Source organism: Panthera onca, chromosome A2 (assembly GCF_046562875.1).
Source record: "Panthera onca isolate mPanOnc1 chromosome A2, mPanOnc1 haplotype 2, whole genome shotgun sequence".
Lineage (NCBI taxonomy): Eukaryota > Metazoa > Chordata > Mammalia > Carnivora > Felidae > Panthera > Panthera onca.
Genome location: NC_138340.1, coordinates 29,859,707 through 29,886,577, shown reverse-complemented (window position 1 = coordinate 29,886,577; position 26,871 = coordinate 29,859,707). Strand labels below are relative to the sequence as shown.

At 43.6% G+C, this 26,871-nt stretch overlaps 1 protein-coding gene across 4 annotated transcripts in view; it reads right to left on the bottom strand.

The window, feature by feature from the left end:
- Positions 1-26,871, bottom strand: part of PTPRG (protein tyrosine phosphatase receptor type G) — a 712,847-nt gene that overhangs the window by 48,627 nt on the left and 637,349 nt on the right. For 3 of the 4 annotated variants that reach the window (XM_078442875.2, XM_078442876.2, XM_060631468.3), the window contains 2 exons: positions 23,377-23,463; positions 10,264-10,355 (listed from right to left, as the gene is read on the bottom strand). In XM_078442875.2, coding sequence (XP_078299001.1) covers positions 10,264-10,355; positions 23,377-23,463 — 179 coding nt within the window. The remainder of the gene's footprint in view (positions 1-10,263; positions 10,356-23,376; positions 23,464-26,871) is intronic. The other variant, XM_060631470.3, reaches the window with a different exon arrangement.

Here is a 26,871-nt window from a genome sequence, read left to right as displayed (position 1 = left end):
GCTTTTGGTACATTTACCTTTACCAGAACTACGTGAAGGGGGCATTGTTATCCTCGCGTTACACAGGAGGTAACATGGAGCAACATGTCCAAAGCGACCAATAACTCAGTAGGCAGAGCTGAGATCTGAACCCTGGTGTACTGAATGCAAAGCTCTTTCTCCTATGTGCTGTGATACATAACTTGTCTACATTCTCCAATTTCAAGGAAGAACAAGGAGTTAAACCGAGTATCTTGGTTTAATTAGAGTCCCTTGGATAAAATGTTATGTTTAAATTTTGTGCCAGCGTTTTTTGTTTCAAGTTTTTAAGTTCCAGTTAGTTAACATATAGGGTAATATTGGTCTCAGGAGGAGAGTTTAGTGATTCATCACTCACCTGTAACACGCAAGTGCCCTCCTTAATATCCATCATACACCTAGCTTGGGCCTTGCCCACCTCCCTCCATCAACCTTCGGTTTGTTCTCTATAGTTAAAAGTCTGTTGGGGCACCTGGGTGGATTAGTTGGTTAAGCATCTGACTCTTGATTTTGGCTCAGGTTCTCATGGTTCGTGAGATCAAGCCCCGTGTGGACTTTGCCCTGACGGCAAAGAGCCTGCTTGGGATTCTCCCTCTCTCTCCCTCTCTCCAAAGAAATAAACTTAAAAAAAAAGTCTCTTGTGGTTTGCTTCCCTTTTTTCCCCTTCTCCTATTTACTTACAGAATTTTCATATAGCGAAGATTTAAATTCAGCAAAAATGAGAGTACTGCTTTTATCATTAAATCATCTTGTTATAAAGTGCTTGGTATAGTCAGCTGAGAATCAGCACCTTAAGGGTGAGATTGTTATTCGATATTACTATTTATACTTTGTTCCAAGATTTTGGCCTTTGGTGGCTGGAATTAAACTTCATGTACAAGAGACCTTTTATTTTGGGCAGTCCACAACAAATATCCTCATGTACCACTTCTGAGGAAGCCTGGAATTAGTCTCCGGTTTGTAGGTACCCAAAGCAGAGCGTTGGAAGACTCAAGATTGTTGACCTTGAATACAACACTGTAAGGAACAAAGAACACACGGAACACAGAGCGAGGCTATTTCCAAATCTAGTTAATGTCTCTGTTGTACTTGCATATTTGGAGCCATTAGTGGGAAATCACCCATACATTGGTGTATGGTTCTAAGCTACTTTCATCATCTTAGTTTGCCTTCTCTTATTCTTCAGGAGTAACAGATAAACAAAAAGGGAAAAACTTCACTTTCTTGTCTGTCTTTGCACAAGGAAATAAATAAACATTTTGAAAAAAGAAAGTCAGTAGCCAAGGCTGTTCTTGAACTGAACATCAGCCACAGGGAGGTGCTGCAGACAGGGCTCAGGCAGCTCTGTGGCAGGGTATTTAGCCTGTAACTCAGTAAGATTGTGTAGCGTCCTTCTTCTCGGTTACTGATGACGGAAAGCCTTCTGCGTGTATCAGGCACCTCGGGGAAATGGTGGCCAGAGCAAGATGGCCTGGTGGTGGGACTTCAAACTCTCTGCGGTTCTTTTTCCTCGTCTGTGAAATGCGAATAACTACCTAATTCATAGTGTTACAAAAAGCAGATGAGTGCTTGGCATTTTCTAAATGCTTCGTAACTCATTTATTGTCGGGTTCTAATTGCTTTATATGCACAGCCCTATGATTTCGGGGGGTGATTACCCATTTTATAGACAGGCAAACTGACTACAAGAGACCAAAGAGCTTGGCCAATGGCCACTGTTCATTATCAACTGGTGGGGCCCAGGCCAACTCCAAAGTCTCATCTCTTCTACCTTATTTCACGTCTCTCGACCTTCAATTGAACGTAAACGGTTAGAGGGCAGAAAACCACAATAATGCATTTTAAAGAAACTTTGACTTATAACGAATGAAATGATACACTTTGGCTTGAAGAGTAAGCTTCCGTAAACCTGGAGAATTCATACTAATATTCTGGTCACCGTGATGATGTCAGGTAAAAAAAAAAAAAAAAAAAGTGTTGTAGTGTTTACCTTCCTGCCGAGATGCTTAGTGCTGGGGTCAACTGGCTTAACGTCTACTTTAGAAAATACCGTACTGGCAGGGTGTGGGTACATACAGAATTACAATGAACATTCCAGAGGGCCTTAAGTCACCTACTCTGCCACCAATCTCTGGGAAGTTTGTTTAATCCATTCAAGTTCCTGCAACCCTATGACAAATCCAAACCCAATCTGTCCTCTGGCAAATTTATAAGAAGAACCTATAAAGCCCCAGCAGAGTCACTGGATCAAGTCACTCCTGCTTAGACCTTACCCCTGGTCCCCCAAGTCCCACAACAGGATTGTCAACCACCTCTCTAGTGGACAGTCCCGGATTTCAGGAACAACTCAGTCCCTTCTTGTGTCTGTGCTCTCAGTTCCCAGAAGCCAAGTTCAGGTCTCTGTCTGCACTTGGTAATACCTCTGTGTCCACTTAGGAAGATAAAGCAAACATGAAATAAAAGAACATTACCGCGATTTTAGTTTCCGAGTTAGGGCACAACAAATAGATTGTCTAAATCAGACTCTTTGGATGCAAGGAGTGTTGCAGAGATTGGAACATTTTATTTCCTGCCATAAAAAGAAATCTCTTTTCATTTATGACACAATGAAGTCAATAAAGAAAAGGCTTCATTATAGTCAAAAGACCAATGAATCTCCTTTGGAGATAATCTCTGTATAAATAAAATATGCCAACAAGGTTGGTTTAATCCCAAGGGTTTTAAACTGCATGTTTAAAATCCCTTTATATGCTGGCACCCTGCTGTAGCAAGTGACCTTCAAATTATTAAGATGTATTTTAACTGCTGGAAAGGCATGAATCATTTCTGGATTTCCAAGCTACTGGTTAGCAGCAACATTTTGTTTTCTAATGCTCTTATTAGCAAGTTGGATGTTCTAATTTCCAGAAAAAAAGCATTTCTAAGGACATTTGTGCTTGACAATACGCAGATTTGGAAAAGCCCTTACAACATTCTCTCTAATCAGGTTAACTTAATGAACTAAGTTTTGATTTTAAAAAGCTATAACGTAAAGAAAGTCTAAAAGAATAATGCAATACAGTGGAAATAGTTTACAGATGACGTATGTACATAACACTTCAATAGCTGCAATGAAAATATTATTGAAGTTTGTCATTTAAAAGGAGTATCTCAAGATTGGAAACTCTAGATTTTTAAAAGTAGTTGCAGAGGTTAAGGATAATATGGATCTTAATGGAAATGTGTGACCACTTTAGTATCTTAAAAACGTCTTAGAAGTAACTACCTGAGAAAGCATTTTGAGAGGACGGACGGCTAAGTTACTGCATTCTATTATGCTTAACTCTCCCAGGGTGACAATGGAGAACCATTCGATTTTGAAAAACAATTAGTGAAAAAAAAATTGAGTCAAAGCTTCCCCCTTTTTTTAAAGTTTATTTTTGAGAGAGAGAGAGAGAGAGAGAGAGAGAACGAGTGCATGCCAGAGCAAGCATGAGTGGGGGAGGGGCAGAGAGAGAGAGGAGACAGAGAATCCCAAGCAGTCTCTGAGCTACCAGTGCAGAGCCCAATGTGGGGTCTGAACTCATGAACAGTGAGATCATGACCTGAGCCAAAATCAAGAGTTGGACGGACACTCAACTGACTGAGCCACCCAGGCGCCCCAAGAGTCAACGCCCCTTTCATTCTGCACAAGTTAAGAGTTCAGTCTACCTGGAAAACCAACCAACTGGCCAACAAACCAAACACTTTTCCCAAATATCATATATGGAATAGGCACTATAATTCCAAATTTTCCTGATGAAAGAATTGATGACACTTCTGTAGTGATGAACATAACTTCAAAAACACTTCTGGGGCACATGGGTGGTTCAGTTGGTTAAGTGACTGACTCTTGATCTTGGCTCAGGTCATGATCGTGGTTCATGGGGTCGAGCCCTGAGTTGGGCTCTGTGCTGTTAGCATGGAGCCTGCTTAGGATTCTCTCTTTCCCTTTCTCTCTGCCTCTCACCTGCTCTCTTTCTCCTAAAATAAATACACTTAAAAAAAAAAAACAAAAAACACTTCCTTAATTTCTTTCATGTTGGATAAATACTCTTGAATTAGAGGAGTTTTTGTTTTTTATTAATGTTTAAAAAAACATTTTTTTAATGTTTTTATTTATTTTTGAGACAGAGAGAGAGACAGAGCATGAGCAGGGGAGAGGCAGAGAGAGAGGGAGAATCGTTAGCAGGCTCCAGGCTCCGAGCTGTCAGCACAGAGCCTGATGCGGGACTCGAACTCACAGACCATGAGATCATGACCTGAGCTGAAGTCAGACGCTCAACCGACTGAGCCACCCAGGCGCCCGTTTTTTATTAATGTTTGAGAGAGAGAGCAAGTGCGCGCTTGTGCATGTGGGAGAAGGGCAGAGAGAGGGAGAGATTGCCAAGCAGGGTCTGTACTCAGTACAGAGCCTGACATGCGGCTCAATCTCACAAACTGTGAGATCATGACCTGAGCTGAAATTAAGAGTCAAACACTTAACCGATTAGGCCACCCAGGCGCCCCTAGAGGAGTGCTTTCTAATGCTAACCCACCTTAGCCGCCATATTCACATTCTGTAGCATTTCCACGTTGTACAGAAGTCCAGGGGAGATCAGGAAAAAATGCCTTCATCCTTACGAGACTATCTTTGCTATGTTAAATCAGAAGAACACACTGAAGATTTTAAACTCCTAAAATTTCAATGAGATGAGTACAATAACTTTAATTCTTCAAAAAGGCCTATAAATGGCTATCTCCCAGGGATGATTATCAATTAGCAAAGCTTTCCTTAACCATTTGCCTATTTTGTAATACTTCTCACAAAGTTAGTGTAACTTAGTGATCCCACTTATGCTTTGGGATTTAAAGGCCAGGACTCTTTGTTTATGAATTTTAACCACAGCGGATTCATCCAAAAGTTTGAATCTATTTGTGAATTTCTACCCAAGTCATTAAAACACACAGGCCTCTTTTTGCACAGGGAGTGGAGGTATCGGTGGGTGGAGCGTCTTTTTCGTAGGAAGAAAATAGAAATGACTACAGGACAAAAGTTCAGATGAGTTTTTGATATGGAAGAAACTTCAGCAAAATAATGAAACTGTTCAGGGAGATGAAGGAGAACTTAATGGAGAAGCAAATGGTGAGTGCTGGTGAAAGAAGATAAGGATCAAGAGCTCAGAAAAACTACACGTGAATATTTGAAAAGGCCTTGATTTCATGAAGCAACAACCAAATGAGGAGCCTGAAGTCTTGAGAGATCAGAACTGTCAGAAGAACGTGCCAACAGGCCAACGGGGGCGGAGCCTTTTCTAGGCATCTGTCCTTTGAAGCCACACAGCAGATTCCAATGCTAACTCCAATGCATTCCAATGCTAACTCTGTGTAACCTTGAGCTAATTAACAGTGTCTCTGAGCCTCAGTTTCCTCATCTCTAAGGGAAGGATATCAATGGCACTGGTCTCTCTAGGATTGCAGTGAAAATAAACCATGTCGTCAGTAAATGCTCAATACACGTTACATGATGATGATTTAAAAAAATTTTTTTAAAAAGTTTATTCATTTTTTTGAGAAACAGAGAGACAGAACATGAGCGGGGGAGGGGCAGAGAGAGAGGGAGACACAGAATTCGAAGCAGGCTCCAGGCTCTGAGCTGTCAGCACAGTGCCGGATGCGGGGCTTGAACTCACTGACCATGAGATCATGACCTGAGCTGAAGTCAGGACGCTTAACTGACTGAGCCACCCAGGCGCCCCATGTGATGGTGGTTTCTTAAAGAGGTTCAATGTAAAGGAAGTTCTAGGAGCAGACCTCATTCCATAGTCTACAGTGCTGACCCACAAGTTTTATTTTGTAACAGTTTTGGTGCCTGACGACTTTTCAATCGTACCCTGTGGCATACGTTTTTAACCAGTATAATGGCTCAGTTTACTATAGCGTTTGCCTGGAAATAAATAAATAAGTAAACAAATAAATAAATTTAAGTTTATTTATTTTGAGAGAGAATGTGAGTGGGAGAGGGGCAGAGAGAGAAAGGGGAGGGAGCAACAGAGAGAGAGAGAGAGAGAGAGAGAGAAAGAGACAGAGAGAGAGAGAGAGAGAGAGAGAGAAAATCCCAAGCAGGCTCCATGCTGTCAGCCCTCAGGCCAACAAGGGCTCGATCTTATGAACCATGAGATGATGACCTGAGCTGAAATGAAGAGTTGATCGCTGAACCTACTGAGCTACCCAGGTGCCCCTGGAAATACTGGAAAAACCAGTACCTGGAAAATATCTGAAAAACTCATTTTTTAAATAATCAGTTATAGGACATAAGGAGTTCAGGTGATCAAGTTCATAAATCAGAGGGCCAGTAGTCCTGTTATTAGGTTTTGAACAAGAAGAAAATCTAACAGGTCTACTGGGGGAGAACAAACATTCCATATGAGTTCTATAAATACCTTACTATTTTTGGAAATATGAACGATGAGATAATTCCTAGGGTAAATCATTCGGAATGACCCCATGGGGGTCTCCACTAGGGAAAAGTTGGGTTGAAAGTTTCATCAGAGTGAAAATAACTCATGAATTTGTTAAAAACTGCGTTTTTCTTACACTGAATTTCTTACGCAGGACACAGTTGTATGCTAATAACCAGAAGAAACCATAAGAATAAACAGAATAATGGATTGTTAACGTGCATCATAAATTACAAAATATTTTACAAATATAACTACTCAACGGAACAGTGGGGGTTTTGTTTAAGGAAAATTAGAGAATGTGATTAACTTAAAAACTCTTTCAAGAAAGGTTATGTAAAAGAACTCTTTCCCAGTTAAGGGAGACAGACACGCGTTGATCTGTATCGCCATGTGCCCAGGGAAGGCTGTGTGGTCTGTGAAAACAGAAAGACTGGTCTCACTCTCGGGTTCTCCAGGTCCTTGACCATCACACCGCCCTGAAGATTTAAACTAATTCATTTGTACAGAGGTGTTCCAGCTCCTCAAGGATGCATTTCCTATGTCAAGTGAGGTACCACTGAACACCATGGATTTCTCAACCAGTGGAGAATCTGAAGCAATTTTCATCCCATGTACTTACACTACCAGTATGAATCAGGAAAAACTCCCAGTTAAAAAACGCCCTGGGGTTCTGAGTACAGAAGTACCCCCTCATCCGAGGTTTGTTACCTGCCGTCGGCCGTGGTCCAGAAGCAGGTGATCCTTTCTCCTGAGGTCTGGTTAGAAGGACAGTAGTAGCGGAATGCGAGGTCATTCACCTCGCTTCGTCTCGTCACACAGGTATGTTATCAGCTCACACCATCACAAGGACGGTGAGTAGCGCAGAATATTTTGAGAGAGACCGCCTAACCCTTATTACAGTGTATTGTGATAGCTGTCCTATTTTATTATCAGTTACTATTGTTCATCTCTTCCTATGCCTGATTTATAAATTAAACTTTATCACAGCCATGTATGTGTAGGAAAAAACAGTATATATAGGGTTTGAGGAGATCTGCAGTTCCGGGCATCCACTGGGAGTTGCAGGGCGTATACCCCACGGTGAAGGGGGGTAGGGGGGACTACTCTATTTACCTTGGTGACTCAACAGGTAGCTGGGAAACGAGGCAGAAAACTCTCCAAAGCCTTTCCGGTGTGAAACACCTTACCCAGAGGTGTGGCAAGGCAGGCACGACTGATGGCATTTTGTGAGGGTTCCAGTGAACAGAACATCCTCAAGTCCAAGGCAAAGCGTGGCAGACCATACCCAGTGGGCATGGTTCAGTGTTTGGGACCATCTTAACCTGAGTACCATGCAAATGCTCACTCTCCAAGGCTTCTGGGATGAATAATACCATAATTTGGGAAGGAAAGCTTCAACAACGGATGTTTCTGGCTTATAGTGTCCAAAATGCTTTTACAACATAGTATCTCATGTGATTTTTACCACTGCCTCAAGTGCAAGGAGATCAAGTATCCTGTTCACTTTACAGATTTCTGGGAACTAAGGCTTACAGAGGTCAATGCACTGACCAAAGGTTTCATGGTGGAGGCAGCGGGGGAGGACTGTAGATTTTCTGATTCCCTATCCAGTGAGAAAAGAAAATAAAAACTGAAGAACAGCCCCAAGAAGTATCTCACGATTTAGCCTTTTAAAACAGAATTTGGGGGCGCCTGGGTGGCTCAGTGGGCTGAACGTCCGACTTCGGCTCAGGTCATGATCTCATGGTTCGTGAGTTCAAGCCCCACATCAGGCTCTGTGCTGACAGCTCAGAGCCTGGAACCTGCTTCGGATTCTGTGTCTCCCCCTCTGTCTGCCCCTCCCCCACTCATGCTCTGTCTCTCTCTCTCTCTCTCAAAAATGAACAACAAACATTAAAAAAATTTTTAAAACAGATTTCAACTACACAGCTACCCAACAGCTGTGTTTGTCAGATGAAAATCAGTTCACAGGGAGAGAGGCTCCTAGGAATTTTCCAGAGTTCAACACGTACTCTAGGTGATGCAAGAGGAAAATGATTATATACATGCCAGTGCACAAATCCCATGGTGTCATCAAAACTACTTACTCCATGCAAGTGGAAGACTAAGGCTTGCTGTCTGCTGCTTCTCCTCTCAAAGGCAAGAGTGCAATTTCCTCCATCGAGACCCAAGGGTGACGGTCAGTCAAGAAAGGAGGGTGACACAACACCTGTCCTGTTTGTCTAGGAATTGTTTAGCAGCCATGAAATAACCCAGTCGGAGCTTAACCAGAGACTCTTCCGCTACCCCTTGTTTCTGTGTGACAAGCTTTAGGGACAGAAGCTGACCAGAATGGAGAAAACACGGCCAAGCCCAACAAGAGCTAATGACTTAACATACATGGACACATAAAGGTCCAATTAAATCCCCAACCATAACTGCACCTCGTGAAGATTTTTATTGTTTTAAACTTTTTTTTTTTTTAACATTTATTTATTTTTGAGACGGAGAGAGACACAGCATGAACGGGGGAGGGGAAGAGAGAGAGGGAGACACAGAATCGGAAGCAGGCTCCAGGCTCCGAGCCATCAGCCCAGAGCCCGACGCGGGGCTCGAGCTCGCGGACTGCAAGATCGTGACCTGAGCCGAAGATGGACGCTCAACCGACTGAGCCACCCAGGCGCCCCTCGTGAAGAGTTTTAAACAACAGAAGCATTCCTTGGTACCGAGAGAATGACTGTACCTCTGAGCTTCGCAGACAGAGCCTTTCAAGAACCTGAAGAAAGGTCTGCTGACGTTAATTCACTTATTCATTCATTCAGAGAGTTAAAGAATGCTTACTATATGCCAGCTATTATTCTCACACCAAGGAGACATGCACTTGCCTTTACGAAGCTCTCAGTGTAGGTGGAAGAGACGATGCACCAACAAGGGCAATACATGGGACATTCGACGGTGAAGACCATTCTGGAGAAAGAGGGGAGCTGCAGGCGTGTGGGACACTACTACAAGCAGTGCCTCAGTTTACAAAGATATAACGTCAGGAGGATGGATGTCTGAGAGATCTAAAGACAGATATTTACAAGGACGTAATGAAACCCAGAGGAAGAGAGTTCAAATCTGGCAAAAAGGAAGGGACACCAGATAAACACGGTGGGAGCCATCTCCAATTCCCACGTCTCCTCTGTTACAACGAACCGGCTCCTGACCTCCTCAAGGTTTATGTCATTTGCTAGGATTTACTCCAGTGCATTCCACCAGTCCCTACCCCTCACGCTGACTGAGTGTTTCACCTTTTCACCTGAGGACAAATGAAATACGTCCCGGACCAAGAATGTATCCCTAGACTTCCACCCCAAATCTTAAGAACCCAAACTGCCAACGCTAAGATTAAGTATTTTCAGAGTAAGGAATCTTAGGAGAAAACGCAAGAGAAATGTATCAACAAATCGTGATTAAAAAAAAAAACAAAAAAACGTAAGCACAAATTGCCTATCGAAATGAAACTCAGTCCAAGTGGCTCGCCAGTATCTCTGCTTTCCCTTTTGTCTACTGTTACTTCCCCTCCCTGCACGGGAGTCTATTCTGTGGATTAACTCCTAGGTATTCGTTCCTCTTAAAGGGGACTTCACACCGCAGATATGTAAAGAAGCAAAGATTTCATTAAAGCACCCTGAGTTAAGGATCTCTTAGGACAAGCTTTAAAAGGCTATGAAAATAATATTTTGTCATGGCTGTCACACACAAGTACAAGCAGAAGAGAAAAACAACTAGCCTATTGGAAATAAGAGGGTGTCTTACTTACCCGGAATAGGAATGATAGGGATACTTTCATTGGGGACCACCCGAGGTGAATTGCTATCTTCCACATAGAAATGAGCTGTCTGAAAACATTTTCTGTGTAGGGAAGAGAGAAACATGCAAACAGTGAGACCAGAGAAAATACACTTTGAGTTCATTTTTCAATTCTTCTTTCACAGATTTCAGCAGCTTTAAATATCACACAGCACTGAGTGCAAACCCATGGAAAAGTAACAAGATTTAAGGACAACATTCAGTCTATTGGAAGAACCCCCGATAGCTGCAGAATATTTACTTTTTATTGTACCAGATCTACCCTGATAGTCAAAAGGCAAAGTCTCAGTGGTGAACCACTCAAATACATGAGAACTTGGCATCAATGTCGTAAACCTGCTGCACAAACTGTTTGGATTACCCCCAAATACTTCTGAGTTTGACCTGTTACAGAAGAGTAATTTGGTATTCGAAACCTCTAGCACCAAGTTCAAAACCAAACCTCAAACCCTCCCGAATGCAGTCATCAAACAGCCCAAGTACACAATAGCACCACATTGTTAGTGCTTAGCAAAGGCCCCCCAAAGCTGCAGTGAGCGCTGTAAGAGGGTCAGAGGGCTTTAAGGGGGCAAGCACTCACTATCCGAGGTCCCTGCCAGACCACCTCAGAGGGAAAAACCTGCAGCTCTTAGGTGCCACCTGCCTGTTTTCGCTTTTATTTTACCTGTACTTCAGGCAAAGCAGGGAGCAAACACTGGTCATCATAGGACAGGCAGTGAACAGAAAAGCCATCGGCAGCTTACTCAGCCTCTGCCTACTGATGCTGGCTGGCCCTCGGCTTTCCAGCGTCCACGTCACCGCTCATTGCGGCCCTAATGAGCTGCCGGAAGCACAGGCTGAATATTTAATGAGGCTGCTCAGCGTGAATGGCTATTGTGACCAGAGAAGGGTCCCTGTTCATCTGGCGGAGGGGCTTCACAATAGCTGGCCCTGCTGCTGGGTCTTTTAGCCAAGCAGGCGGCATCCTTCTGGTGCTCGGTGTCCCTGGGATCCAGCCCGCTCCTCTGGCGCCTCGCACCAAACCCTGTTTATACACACCACAGCTTTGCTTTTCCTGGGGGCTGCATTCCAATCGCTAGAGTTAAGTCAACTTTTCTTCAGAGTCGTCTCTGCTCATCTAATCCAAAGTATCCTGGGACGATTCTGTTGGGCACAGCATTTTTCTTTAAGCAGTGCCTGTTTCCAGACGGAAAGAAGCTCTAACCAATTGTACATTTGGGCACTGTTCTAGAAGCAATCTGGATGGCTGTTCCACGCCATTAGGGGGTTCTGAACATAAGTCACTCCTACTCGGCACATGTCTTGCAGGACTGCTCTTGCAGAAGGCTGAAACAATGATTTTTTTTTTTTTCTATGACTTGCCTGCATTTGTACTAGAAATAATAAAACAAGTTTCCATTATGCATCGTTAGCTGCCTTTACTTAAATTTGGAAAGAATGCCAGTGAGTTTGATTTCAGCTACGTGGATATGAAATGAACTAAGTATTTTAGGGCTCTAGTAATAACTGAATCTTCTACTGAAGGTGAAAATGATGGAAACCCATGTGAAAAAAAAAAAACCCACATGATTTTCTTGTCTGAGGGAGTAGCTTCTTTCTGTTTCTAAATTAGTCATCAAGTTTTCTAGTCTTGGATTCCTCCCTCTCCCAAATTTGCAGATTTCCAGAAGGCAGCGTTAAAGTTAAACAAAGGTGACAGACTTCAGCAATGAGATAGAACCTTAACGACCCAGTGTCCTAGCTGAAGAAAACCTGCTTTTGTTGAGATACTGGACCATTCAAGTATTTACTAGCCCCAAGAAGTGCTAACACTGAAACAAATGACATTCAATTTACCAGGTCAGACTTCAACTAGAAACACACACACACACACACACACACACACATACACACACACACAGACACACACACACCCCAAATAAGTCTCCTGTTTTAAGACATAATTACCATACCTATTCAACTACTAACATACAAAGCTATTAGTAGAAAGAACTGTTATCGGCCAAGGGACTGTTCAAGCCAAGTGACTTAGAAAGGAAAAACTATATTGTAGATTCTTTTTCTGGAAGAAGGCAGGCAGACTGTTCACTCACTGTTACATGTGGCTCCACATTCTCTTTGGGAAAAATAAATAAATAAATGAAAGCAGCGTGTACTGAAGCACATCACACCCTAGTGCCCCATGTGCTGTTTATAATGGATTTTCCCTGGAGCAAAATAACCCCGTGATTATCAGACACAAGCACAGCCCTGAGGATGAAGGTCAGAAACCTGGGAGACACAGGTCTTCACATCTAAGTACCTTGATGCACGTCATACATTCTTTCTTCCCACACAGGAACTTGGGGGGGGGGGCGTGTAACTACCTACAGACCTTCGGGGAAATGCCTTCCCTTAGAATAATGGTTTCAGCAGACTGAGCAAACATTTATTCAGCACCTACTGCACAGTGTGGCGCGTGCAGATAATGCCTTCTCTGCAATAAAGCTCTCTTGCCTAGAAGCTTTAAAACCACTTCCTTAAGCCTGGCTAAGCATTCGAAGTACATACATAATACATGATGTCAGCAGAAAAATTAGGAAATACACATGAACAAAAGGGAAAGAAATCAATTAAAATGACTCCACATCCTCCGCCTAGGGATCATTACTATTAACCTTTTGGGGTACAGCCTTCCATGCTTTTCCTCTCTTATTACTGTCCCTTGATCATCGGTGGTGAGGGGCCAGGGCTGTCTGACCAACAAGACAGACAAGGTACCTTGTTCTCATGGTGAAAATCTGCAACTAACAAGTAAACAAGTGATTTCAAACAGTCCAGGGCAATGAAGAAGGTAAAACAGGATGAGGTGCCACTGGGGTGGAGACCTGCCTGAGAAGATTAGCCTTGGGAAGCCGTAGGGGAAGACTTTCTAGGCAGATCAAGTAGCTGGAGCCATATAACGGAGTGAGCTTGCATGTTGTAGGAACTGAATGGAAACCAGAGGTAAGAGTAGGGAAGGGCGGTAAGAGGAAAGGGGGGGGACGAGTGGGCAAGAGCAGATCATACCTGATCCAAGACCGCAAGCTTCACTGGCATCTTTGGAAAATGGAAAGCTAACAAAGGGCTTTAGTCAGTGGAGGGGCACCGTCCGACCTGCCTCCTTCCAGGTGCTCGTTTGGGCTGCTATGTGATGAGTGGGGATTAGGGCAGCAAGAACGGGGCGGGGAGATCCCTCAGGGGCTACATCTCACTCAAATACAGACGCACAGGCCGTTTTCTCTTTTGTCCGTAACAAAAAATCAATCATACTGTACCTGACTCTTTTATAACAAATAGGAACTAATAAACTCATTAATGCTTGCTTCATCCTCCATTTTATGGATGAACCACATGGTTAGAGATTTAGTCCCTTAATCACTAATTACTGGAGGTCTACTTTCAGTGAGGGACTGATTCAGGTTCTAGTTTAGTGTCAACTTTTCACTACCATTGACCACACTGGTGTGAATTCTGTTTGTGTACAAATTATACACTGTGGGTTTAATGATGAAGAAAAGCAGTTGGTTCAGGGTCAACATCACATGACATTGTATCTTAACTCACTCCTTTCAGAGAAGTCCCATGAGAGACTGTTTTTGGCCTTTAGTAGTGTCCAGGGATAAACAAGTAAAGGTAGGGATTTTGAAAAAGAAGGAAAAGAAACGCAAATTTTAATGCCCCTTAAATGTTTCAACTGCGATGTGTTCGAAGAGTCAGTACTGTCTCTAGTTTTGGAGAATGGAGATACAATTTCTGAAAATGCTCACGTGTGTCCCTGTGCATGCAATTTCCAATTTCTGGGCAGGTCCAATTCACTCTAAAAATGCCTCCCTGAATCAAAGATTGTGGATTAGAAAGGGCCATTTTCTAAAAGTATGATTTCTTCACAATGAACACTGGTTTATGCAAATACCTTAAAAAAGGGAAAACAATGAAGTGGACCATGTTTGGAATGAAAAATATATTTACAAGTTTAATTACCAATTATAGTATGCTGGGTCCTCACCATATACCTTATATTCTTACCTTTCCCCCTTTTTTCTTCCCTTCCATGCTGCACACTCCCCCTCCCCACCCGCATAACATGCACCCTTTAAGGAAGTGACGATAGATTTTTTTTTTCATTGACCTGACTGGCTTAATAATGATTCAAATTAGGTAACTTCTGCTTCCCCTAATCTACTTTGCAACATATATTCTCCCGAAACATAGATTCCCCAGTTTAGGTACACCTCAGCTTTGGGGGGGGGGGGGCGGGGGCGGGTCCTTAAATCAGTCAGTCTCTCTCTCTCTCAGATGCATGTGTGTGTGTACGTGTGTGTATGCACACACGCACACACACGCACACCAGTAAGGTTTCAGTCAAGTGATGGTTATCAATGAACAGTACATATGTATCTCTTTGGTTTGGGAAGCTTTTTTAAAAAAAAAGTTTATTTATTTTGGGAGAGACAGAGAGAGACAGAGGGAGAAAAAGAACAAGCAGGAGTGGGGCAGGGGCGGAGAGAAGGGAGAGAGAGAATCCCAAGCAGGCTCCGAGCCATCAGCTTGGAGCCTGACACGAGGTTCGATCTCATGAACTATGAGATCACGACCTGAGCGGAAATCAAGAGTTGAGTGTTTAACCAACTGAGCCACCCACGTGCCCCATGGTTTGGGGAGCTTTTAAAGCACCCATGCTGGATGAGCCCCACTCCTATTGATTCCAGCTGAACAGTTCCAGGGTGCGGCAAAGTCCTGTGTCATCTAGAAGAACCACCCCGCCCCATGGAGGCTGGTATGTAGTGCCCCCAGTTAAGAAGCACTGTGATACAGGAAAAATGGTTCCAGACCCTCCAGTGCTCTAAGAAAGCCACTGAAGAAATAAAATAATCTCAAACGGCACGTACCATAAAAGGGACCATAAAAGTAAGCCTAGAATTTATAGGGTCCCAGATGGGCTAAAAAACTGTAGTTAAGAATTCAAGGATGTTAACATAATCCTCTCAAATACAGAAAAAATAAACTGTATTTCACATACTTAAATAAGAATCTGAAAGGTCTTCTGCTCCATTTCTGTTGGAACCTCAGTTCTCAGAAATAGGCTGGCATTTCTCGAAGGTGGAGTGGAGTGTTCTGCCATCCATACTGAGGAAGTGTTTTCTCAGATCACAGATTTCTCAAATTCAAGTTTCTCCTCCTAAAGCTACTCTTTAAACCACCTTTGCGGGCTGCTCTGCTTATCTGCCGGCAAATTAAATTTTCATTTTTCTCATGCAACTGAATTGGTCAATATTTACTTCTAAGTTCACGGATGTTCCGGCGTCCTGATTCCAAGCATCTGCCGCTTGCACAAATCTGAAAACCACGGAGTCAGATGGCTCTCTAAAACTCATCGCGATGAAGAAATAGCAAGATAGGACTACATCAAGCATTCACTGAATGCTTCTAGAGGGGAGCAAGAAAGAGACATCCCAGCTGGCAGGAAGGCAGTTTTTCCTCAGGTCCAACTCAATGGGCCCATGGGCCAGAATGCAAACAGAAGGGGAGATGTGCGTTTGCTGGTCCCTGAGTTGGAAGCACTCCTTTTGTGCCACGTTCACCGAGAAAGTACTTCTCCACACTGCCTGACAGTCTACTGTTTAAACGTTTACATTTTTCATACAACACCTCTCCTAAATCCAAGCCCAGTACTTCTGGTGCTTGACCGAAGATGGCCAGCCTATTAGATAGACGTGCATCTCATGGAAAGTTCTCAGTAGCAACATGCCAACACACTTTCTTTATCACTCTCCATTCACTCATCCATTTTTAGAAAACTAACGTGGGCTCTAAAATTTTAAGATTTCTAGGAAAGCCTTGACGGGAAGTCAGGAGGGTAGTGGGTGATATCCTCTCTAGTAGCCGATCAAATTGATACGGATGCTGGCGAGCAGCTCCCTTGGCCTCAAGCCCAACCCATGATCTGTGTGGTCCGGGCCGGTATGGTGCCTGAGGCCTTGTGGTAGGAAAGCACATGGATCAGTCGAACTTGTAAGAAGCCCACGGACATGTTAAGTGCACAGTCATGAACATTTGGTCTTTCACTAAAATTTCTGAAAATAACCTCTCGTCTTTTTAGATAGGGAAGATACTTCGAAGAGAGAGGCTTTTTCAAAAACCAAGAATTCCGTGCTTGAAAAAGCACTGCGCGGGGTGCCTCGGTGGCTCGGTCGGTTGAGCGACTGACTTTGGCTCAGGTCATGATCTCATGGTGAGTTCGAGCCCCATGTCACCCCATGGCAGCTCTGTGCGGACAGCTTGGAGCCTGCTTCTGATTCTGCATCTCCCTCCCTCTCTCTCTGCCCTCCCCCACTCATGCTCTGTCTCTGTCTCAGAAATAAATAAACGTTAAAGAAAAATTAAAAAAAAAAAAAAAAAGGAAAAGCACTGTGCATGTCACAGCACATGATCTAGTCAGGAGGCAGTAAATATCGACCACGATCAGTAAGCCATCAATGTCAATTCTCTGAGCTCCCGCTGCAGTGCGCACACACTTGCCAGCACATGGCAGGCCTAGTATTTAATTGGTTCTCCTGACTAACGAGAGAGACAGACAGACAGACACATGCGCACACATATACCCGGACGTCAGCTGCGCTGACGGTACTGTGTCAGTATCAATAATCACTCAAGTTACAGAGACTTACTATTCAAATAAAATGCAGGCAACTAGGAAGATGAGGGAGAAATCTCTAGACTGGCCATTCTCCCACCCCGTGTCCTTCCAGGAATAAGGACACCCCCTTAACACGGAACACCCGTTAGGATCAGAGTTCTACAGAAAAGCTTTCCTTTCTGTTGCTCCCCATTTTCCAGGTACTTGCAAAGGTAATCTTTGCTATCTGTGTTCTTACTTCCGTCTCTTGCTGCCCCTCTGACAAGGATCTGGGAAGAATTTAGGTGATGGATACTTTTCAGAAGCAAAGATGCTGACCTTGAGTCCAGAAAGCAGAAAGGTCTGGAACCCCACTCAGCACCACTGTGTACCAAAAGGGGTCCTCCAAAGACACCATCTCCAGCCCTGCTTACAGAAGCGGAGGTTCCTGAGATGTACAGGCATCTGGGTCAAAACGTACATCCCTTTTGACAAGCCTGAGAGGTCCCCTTGTTCTTATCCAGGGTCCCTGGCTTATTACAACAACACCGCCCTCCACATCACGACTGCTGGGGCCCACGCAAGGGCAGGATCACAACACCACCTCTGGAGTCCCACAGAAACCTCGGATGACCAAATAACCAAATGATGTGTGCGGATCAGAAACCCAGTCACTGTCTTTCAATTAAGCTCAATGGTTTTATAATCATATCAGGGTGACAAGGGATTTGTCAGCAGTGTGCAGCTCAAAATGCTAATTGCAGGGAAGAATGGGCAGTTGGCTGAACTGCTGTTGAATATTCATTAAGCAATCTTAACTGATTTATATACTGCCCTCATTTAAATTTAGTGCCATGCCTGCTAATAATCCCATTTGTTTTCATGTCGTTGAGTACAGAAATCACATTAATATTTACTTTTGTGTATGGATCCGTCGTAGTAAACAATGTATGAATCAAGAGCCACTTATAAATAGAAAGTTGAAAACATTCATGTGCCTTCAAAGAAGATGATTGAGAGCTGTGTTAAAAAGATGTGGGTTGGTTTATTAGGGCAAAATGTTTCTAGAAATTCAAGTGACAAAGACAACAATAGAAGGAAAAGGCTGTGGGTGTTGTCGGGCTTTTCCTCAAAGAGGAATGTCTGCTTGAAATAACTCAGGGGTCTCACTTGGAAAAGAGCCCACTCTGAGTTGAGATTTCTCATAGGCAACCATTCACTTGCCGTTCGGTTTCCTCTACTGTATGTGAAATGATTGCTAGCTGAGTTTTATAGTCTCTACAGGAAGGAATCTTCTAGAAAGAAAAAGTCGGAAGAAGTCATAATTGCACTTCTCATTTTCATATTCTCCAAACCGGGAAAGAAAAGGACATGTGTTCTGACAAATATCAAAGTCCTTTTGGGAATAATCAAATGACATATTTCACCTCAGGACAATTCTGCAAATCTTGGGACATATGGTTGTTATACTGTGGATAAGTTAGGGCCTGTCAGAGGCGAGGAGGAGATGAGGGGAAGAAGGGGAGAGAAAAGCAAACCAAACCATGAAGACAGATGAGGCGTGAGAGAGGGTACACCAATCAACGAGGAGAAAATGTTTCTAAATATTATGGGTCTTCACATGGCTAAGAGAGATGGCCCATTCAACTCTTGTTAGAGCTAGATGTGACAAAAATCTGATTTTTGCAGTGAGAATTTCACTGGAGGATACAAACTGCCTGCCATTAGCATCCAAGGAATGTAGGTGACAAAAGTCACCTCCGAGCAATACACTTTCATGCTAAACATTAAGTTTGCCAAGCAATCCTTGGAGACTCTTAGGAATGACTGAAGTGCTGGTTAGTATCTTCCAGGAGATAAGACAGCAGGGGTCATTTTGTCAACCACATCTCAACGGACCAAGAACCTGAACTGGCAGTTTTTATGTTGTGGCTGGCTTTATGGATGTGAGCTCTAGACAGTACTCAGTCTTCCGAGCTATTACCCAGAAAAGAAGGCTTGAAGTCAGGGGCTTTTTAATTAGCTGTCCCACACTGAGTTAGGACCCTGGCCTGGAATGTTCTGAATTTCTGGCCTAAGGCTTAAGGGACTCTCTGCCTCCGCTTGCCACTATTTTAAGGCACCAACAGAATCCCCCACTGATGGAGGTGGTTAATGGGGACATGACGGCCCAACCCATTTTGGACAGGAGGTAGGAAATGAAAACTCACATTTAATTCACTGCACATATGATCCAACATCTGTAACATAAAATAGTCTGGTAAAAATTTTTTGGCAACTATCTGTGTCATTAACATGCCGACTGAACTAAGTCGGTCAGACTCTAGCTGGAAGTGTGCTATTGTAAGGATCTAGCGAGGTATTACATGCCTCTTCACTAACCAGCCCCGTGATAGTCCTTTTAAAATACATCTGGGAAAGAGAAAAGTTGATTTAGACATCCCACCATCAACCACGTTCAATTCCAAATGATTTAAGAATTTAACATGAAAATTTGAAACCATAAAAGTACCAAAATAGATCATTTTGGAATGGAGAAAGACTTTCTAATGATGACTCAAAATCCAGAAGCCAAAAAAAAAAAAAAAAAAAGACGTTTAAGGATAAATTTGATTATAAGAAGTCCAAGAAGCAACATGAACATAGTTAACAAACCACAGATTATGGAAAAAAAGTATTTGCCACACTTACTGCTGACAATAATGTCTCTCTTGATTAGATAAAGACCAACAATGCAAAGGAAAAAGGAGCAAAAGACCAAGAGTTTAGAGCTTAACAAATGCAAATGGCACAAACATGAAAGATGCAGGGGCATCAGTCGATGGAGCAGAGCCTCAGACTTCGGCTCAGGTCATGATCTCACAGTTTGTGGATTCGAGCCCCGCATCAGGCTCTGTGCTGACAGCTCAGAGCCTGGAGCTTGCTTCAGATTCTGTGTTTCCCTCTCCCTCTGCTCCTTCCCCACTCATGCCCTTTCTCGCTGTCAAAAAATAAAACATTAAAAAACAAAAAGGAGACGAAGAAAGATGCCCCACCTCACTCAGGATTAGAGAAAACACACTCCAGCTACACGAAGACACCATCGTTTTCCCCTGGGTGGTTGGAATAATCGCTCCCATTTGACAACACACTCTCCTGGGGAAGCCGGAGAGAAACAGGTGCTCACGGTGTCGCTGATAGAAACTGCCCTGGGTATGGCACCGGGGAGGGCAATTTGGCGCCATCCGTCAAAATTACAAATGCATGTAGCTCCTGGCACAGCCCATTTCCGAACCTTATCCTCAGACAGACTTGTCCACTTGCAAAATGACATAAAGTTATTCACCCTAGTATTGATTGTAATAACAAGAGACTAGGAACAGCCCAAAATGACAGCCATATAGAGGACTGGTTAAATAAATCATGACAACTATACAAAGGAATACTGTGCTTCTGTAAAAGAAAAAAAAAAAAAAGGAGGAGGAAACCATATGCGCATAGAAAAAAATCATGTTAAGTGAAAAAAGCAAGGTGTAGGATAGTGTATGTGGTGTTCTACTGTATAAAAGGAGATCTGGTGATATAGATTCATATTTGCTTACACACACACACACACACACACACACCCCAACTCCAAGGTCTCGAAGAAGAGACAACAAACCAGCAATCATGCTTACCTACCTATAACGAGGTAGGGAGCCTGGTGGGTAGGTGACGGAATGGAGATATAATGGTATATATAATATTAACCTTTTTGATTTTGAACCGTGTCAAGTATTACCTAATTCAAAATTTAAATCAACTACTTTTTTTTAAAAACTACATACTTGGATCTGATTTTTATTATTATTTTTTTTTTTTTCTCTTATGTTCTGGGGAACTAATCAGTGGTCACTTCTTGCAGCCACTGTCCTGCTTTTATGGGTTCTGTCCACCTTGAGACTATACAGGCCTTTTCCTCCCACTGGGGCGGAGACTGTTTAAGGCAAATGAGGTCAGACCAAATGGGGAAATGGAAATTACCTTTAGGTTTCTGTGCAGAGACTTTGCAACAGCTATTTTTAACCATTTGAAGGCTCGCTATTCAGGCAGCTTTTTGGGCTCTTTTCCCAATCCCTGCCACATTTTGGACAGGATACGGACCAGAACGGGAAACGGGAGTGGATAAAAAGAGGCCAACGCAGGAGATGGTTGTCTGGCCTGGCTTCCCTGTTGCATCCGCAGCCTGGTAGAGGAGGGCAGGGCCCCTGTCCTCTGCAGGGCTTTTTATAGAGCAGCAAGAGGACAGAACTGGGTCAGGAGGCTGCTGCCAATGCTCCTGGGATAAAGAAGGAGGGAGGAGAGGGGAGAATAGGCTGGTGGTCTTCAAGCCCTGTCAACAGAGTACGGCAGGGCGGCCCACATAAGGAACAGGAGAGATTTGAGGACAGGATGTCTATCCGGCCCACTCCCCATCATGGATTGATGAGCACAGCACAGTGTTAAGGGGCCATGCTCCGGACTCAGACTGCCATGTGGCTGTCTCCGCTCAGCCATCCCCACGGAGTAGACCAGACAAGCAACTTCCCAGAGCCTCTCTCTCCTCATCCTCTTGATGGGGTAATATATCACGTCCACTAAACATTTCACAAATGCTACCTCATTACCTCTTCAGGACAACCCCATGAAAAGGAACCATCACTGGACCCACTCTTCGAGGAGGACATCCAGGCTCAGAGGGCTTTGTTAAGTTGCTCAAGGTCACACAACCAGGAACAGGCCAAGCTCCAGCAGAACCTGTCTCTCTCTGAGCCAAGGTCTGTCTTTCTCTTGCTACTACATTGTCAAAAAAGGCAAGTAAAAGATGCACTTCACAATCAGGCGGATTCTGTTAATACTTACAGCTTCCCAAGATTGTTCTCAACTTGTAGATCTAAATGAAAGTCACTGTGCTCCCTGCACTCCCCCCCCCCGCCCCCCCCCCCCCCCCCCGCCCCAAGCTTCGGGCACTTAGAAGCAGAGAAGAAACGAGAGATCCTGAGCACCTCGTGACAAAGTACATCCTCCCAGGAACTAAAACACATCTCTCATAAGACCACGCCCACATCTAGGGCCAGGAGCATAAATTAGAATAAATCACGGGCCACCCAGCGATGGCATCACTTCTGGGGAGAACACAGATGAACAATGAACACAATGAATACATGAACACATTGGTACATGTATTTATACATTGGTTTTATACATTTGTATAAATACAAAAACATTGTATTTATAACAGACTGGGCATGAATATGAGGCATTTATGTGACATCCAGTGTCCTCTCCAAGATTAGATCTTTGAATCTGAAGCTATACAGAGGGGTTTCTCGTTCAGTTTTAACTTTGGCATGTTGAAAACAGATTAAAAATTGAGGACCTGAGTACATAAAAAGAGATCTTAGGAAGAAATTACATTTCTGGTGTCAGCAGTGACCACTTTTCCCTACAAGGCAAAATTACATCATAGAGCTTAAAAAAGATAGATCACAGAGTTTCTCATTCATCTTCCTCAATTCCCTTGTAACGTACCTTCTCAGATCTCATAAGTGTACTTGATTAGAGTGGATGGGCATCTAAAATTTCATCTCAATACTTAGCCTCAACCATGGGAGAGAAATTACTCCATGTAAAAATTCTTAATGTAAATTCTATAAATTGCTTCATTGAAAGTAATAAGGGACTACTCACCACAGGATACTGATTACTGAATTATCTTAATTGGCAATATTAAAATATTACCATATTAAGTGGAGTTTACCTTCTATAAGCCACATAGAAATATTATAATAGGTGGTAATGTGGGGTGATTAAGATCGCGTGATCAGGACTTCTCAAGATTTATTACAGATCATTACAGAACAATAATTCTTCCCAGCATTCAAGCTACCTAGAACTCATGTGCTTTCGTTTTTGAAAAATTTCACTCTTAGGGAAAAACACATGCTGTATCCCCATTTGCTCATTTCTCTCTCCCCTTCCTACTCTTCTTCCTTATTTATACATTTAGGTTTCTAAAAGCTATCTTTCACTTGTAAGGCTAAATGCATGCATTTTTTTTTAAAGCTCTAAAACATGCAAGCATCTGAAATTCTGGAAAGATAATGGATGCAACTGACATACAGACAAACCAACATAGAAAATTCCCAGTATGCCCCGTTCTAGAAATAACCCCCCCCCCCCCCCCCCGCCCAAATCACCAAATAAAGCAAAGCAGGCACACACAGGTCATACTTCCATTGCTACCAGCTACCCCACACTCTGTGTTGGTATTTACAATCCTTCCTTTTGGGAGCTGGGGTAGGACAGGTAAGTTGCAGCGTTGTGGGGTCTAGAGGACTTTAATCCCCAGGGCAACAAACAGAACTCTGGCAAGCCAGTCCCGGCCAAAGAGGCACCCCCACCCCCCTAAGCTTGACCGCCCCTCACCTGCTCCCCTTCTCTCCTCTCTCCCCAGAAGAAGGCACTTCACGGAAACGTCTGGGAAAGCCCTTGGACTTTATTTTGTTACACCCTCTAAATAGACAAAAAACAAAAGAGAACAGGTGTAGAAGACAGTACTTTCAATCGCTACCAAGAGTTCCACACCCATGTCCTCCCTCCCACTTAACACACACACACACCCATTATGGGGCCCCAGTTGGGACATTTTCAAAAGAGAAAGCTTACACACAAAGGTGACTGGTTTATCAAGGTTTGTTTGTGCTTCTAGTTAATTAATATAAAATGGGAACTTTGCTCTTAAAAGCGGTCTTCACTCGTTAGAAACCTTCATCACTCCTGGTGTTAATGGTAGAAGATATCCCAAGTCCAATCACTACTGGATTTTCCCTTTCCCATTCACGTATCTAACCTTCCACCTTGACACGAAGCTTTGGCCAACAGGATCGTTTAAAACACCACTGACATAAACAGAACTCAGCTAGAATGTACTGGGGGGTTATGTGAACCTGCCATCCGCCACCAACGTATGTGAATGTGGTGTTGTTAGATCAATCTGGGTTTTTGTCCTTTCTTCATTCATTCCTCTCATCTCAGGACAGTTTCCTGACTCACAACCCAGATTGGATAACATGTGGGAGAGGCAACTCAGAGCAGGTGGGGCAGTCATCAAGTTACTACCACATACGATGTCCCGTATTTAGTTTCCCATTAAAACTTAAATATCTGCAGCATCTGAGTCTTGCTTCTGGCATTTGAAAGGTACACTTTGGCCACACAAGAAGGTGTTGACTTGATTACATTTAATCCCCTAACTACCTGGGCTGCAGGATTTCACAACAGAATGATGCCTATTCTTTCCAAACTCTTGATAGAAGAGCAAAGACAAACTTGCTTAATAGTGAGGTTCTCTTTCTTTGGAAGTTCTGCTGAATCCCACGTAGAACTCTAAATTCAGGTATATAATTCCAAAGAACATTTGAGAGCTTCTGATCTACTTGGTAGTTTTTATTTCCAGATATGAACATCCTTGAATACGTGTTAGGTTTCTCTTCTCCTTTGTTTTTTTAATGTTTATTTATTTTTTTTATTTTGAGAGAGAGAGAGCAAGAGTGAGAGCAGGAGGCGGGGTAAGAAGCAGGGGGCGGGGGGGGGGGGGAAGGGAGAGAGGGAGGGAGGGGGGGAGAGAGGGAGAGGGAGAGGGAGAGGGAGAGGGAGAGAGAGAATCCCAAGCATGCTCAGCCCTAATCAGATGTGGGGCTTGATCCCACAGACCACATGAGGTCACGACCTGAGCTGAAACCAGGAGTTGGATGCTCAACCGACTGAGCCACTCAGGCACCCCTCTCTTCTCCTTTAATACAAACTTTTATTTATTTTAATAATTATTGGCTTCTATATTGGATACAAGGGCTTGCCACAGGAACCAAAATTTGGAGAAGTCCCAAGTTGGGAACAGGACTAAAAAGTGGGGGTGGGGGGGAGCAGTGTGCTGTAATTCAGAACTTATCTCCCTCTATTGAGTACATTCTGGAACTGCAACTGTCCTCAAAACATCACGAACATACTCAGTGCAGCGATGAACATTAACTGAAGAAATCACGAGTGTGTTGGAGTGTTTTTGCAAATCTTCATAGAAACTTGAAATTTGCAGCTTTCTAAAATATTTAGACTTCTTCTCAACCCTTAGCCCTACTCTGAATTCTGCCAGATTCACTCTTTCGGGAATTTTGGAGCAGAGCCGGCGATCTCCGCAGCTTTTCCTCACACACAATCACAGGCGCTTCTAACTACCACCCGTAAACTGACAACACTTCACTGAGAAGCAAATGCCATAAAACCAATAACTAATATCTCGAATAATCGAGGGGGCCACCTGAGCAAACCCAAAGAACAGACAAAGTCAACCCTGGGAGAGAGGACACTTAATTCTGAGAAACCCAAAGACAGGCGTTGGTTACGTAGGAGAGACTCAACGCAGGAATCTCCCTTTCCTGAAAAGTCCATTTACTTTAAAAATGGATGCATCCACTTCCTCCTTAACAGAACCAATCCCTTCTTTGAAGGATCATGGAGTACGTTTAAACGGCAACCTTCAGCAGTGAATCCCTCCCTGCTTTTGTCTAATGACTAAGTGTTAGCCTGTTCCAAGAGCTTCGACTGGCATCTCAGGGCCAAACTCGACAGCAGGGGGCCGGTTACTATAACAACTGACAGTTCTTGTAAATTCTGAAAAGGCCCCGAGTAGCCATTTGGGAAACAGTTATTGAGCAAAAAGTTGCCTGGGATCGGCAGCATTAGCTGGCACGTGACCCAGATCTCCTGGCACACAGCTGCAGGGAGAAAGAAAAAAACAGTGCCCACCTCAAGGAACAGCTGGGGACCTCAGAAGGCTCCCCACCCCCATGCCTTTTAGCATCTCAGAGCAAGACAGTTTAGCACCACCGTATCTTAAACTCAAGCCCTCCGAGGCGAGCCGTATTCTGGCATCATGCAACGCACGTTAGCTCTCCCCACTGGCTTGACACATCGTCAGGATCTGAAGGGTTGAATTGTAAAAATTATTCCTAATGATTAAAAAAAAATAGTCTTGAAATACGGCCACAGACGCAGGTCCCAGAAAGGGATGAGTGGCAGGGGCAATCGACAGTTTCAAAAGCAAAAGGGATGCCTGGAATACCAGCGGTCCCATGAGCAGCCTGTTTGCAGAAAAGACCAAGGTGATCCCACAAAGCCACCATAAAACCTGAGTTGCAAACCTGGATTTTTCTAGGCTGGAGAAAAGAATATAAACCTGCTTTTCATTCCTATTCCCTTCCACACACAAGCCACGTAAGAGCATCTTGGACTGACCCAGTGCCATTGTACATGCCAAATCCCCTGGAAAAGAATCTGATTCCACCCACAAAAGTAGACTTTATTTTGCATGGATGAAGGGCAATTTGACAGCATTTTCCCTCTGGCAGTACTGATCATGCCATGACCGAGTGCCTCTATGTCCGCTCGGACACAGAGCTCTGCCCCAAGCATTTGTGGCTTTTCTCTGTTCTGTGAAAATCACAGCTCAACATCCTTCCTCCAAGGAGCCTTTCCTGGCTTTGTCTCCCTCCCACCCCACCCTGGCAGTGGTCAGAGCCCGTTCCAGAGCACATACCCTAAGTCACTACTGCAACGCAGGGGAGCCCAAATGCAGGGGACCCAGGCAGGAGGCTGCAGGGAGGGCAGAGACAGACAGACTGGAGAGCTGGTGGCCCTCTCCCCCCAAAGATTCCCCACACTTAGCTCTATCCAGCCCACTAATGCCACAAAAGAACATGACAACAATGTTACCACATTTAACATGAGAACCCAGATAGCTGGAGTTTTAAGAAATATCTTCCCATTTCCAAAACAATCCAGATTTAAAAAAATTAATGTTTATTTATTTTTGAGAGAGAGAGAGACACACACACACACAGAGACAGTCAGAACATGAGCAGGAGA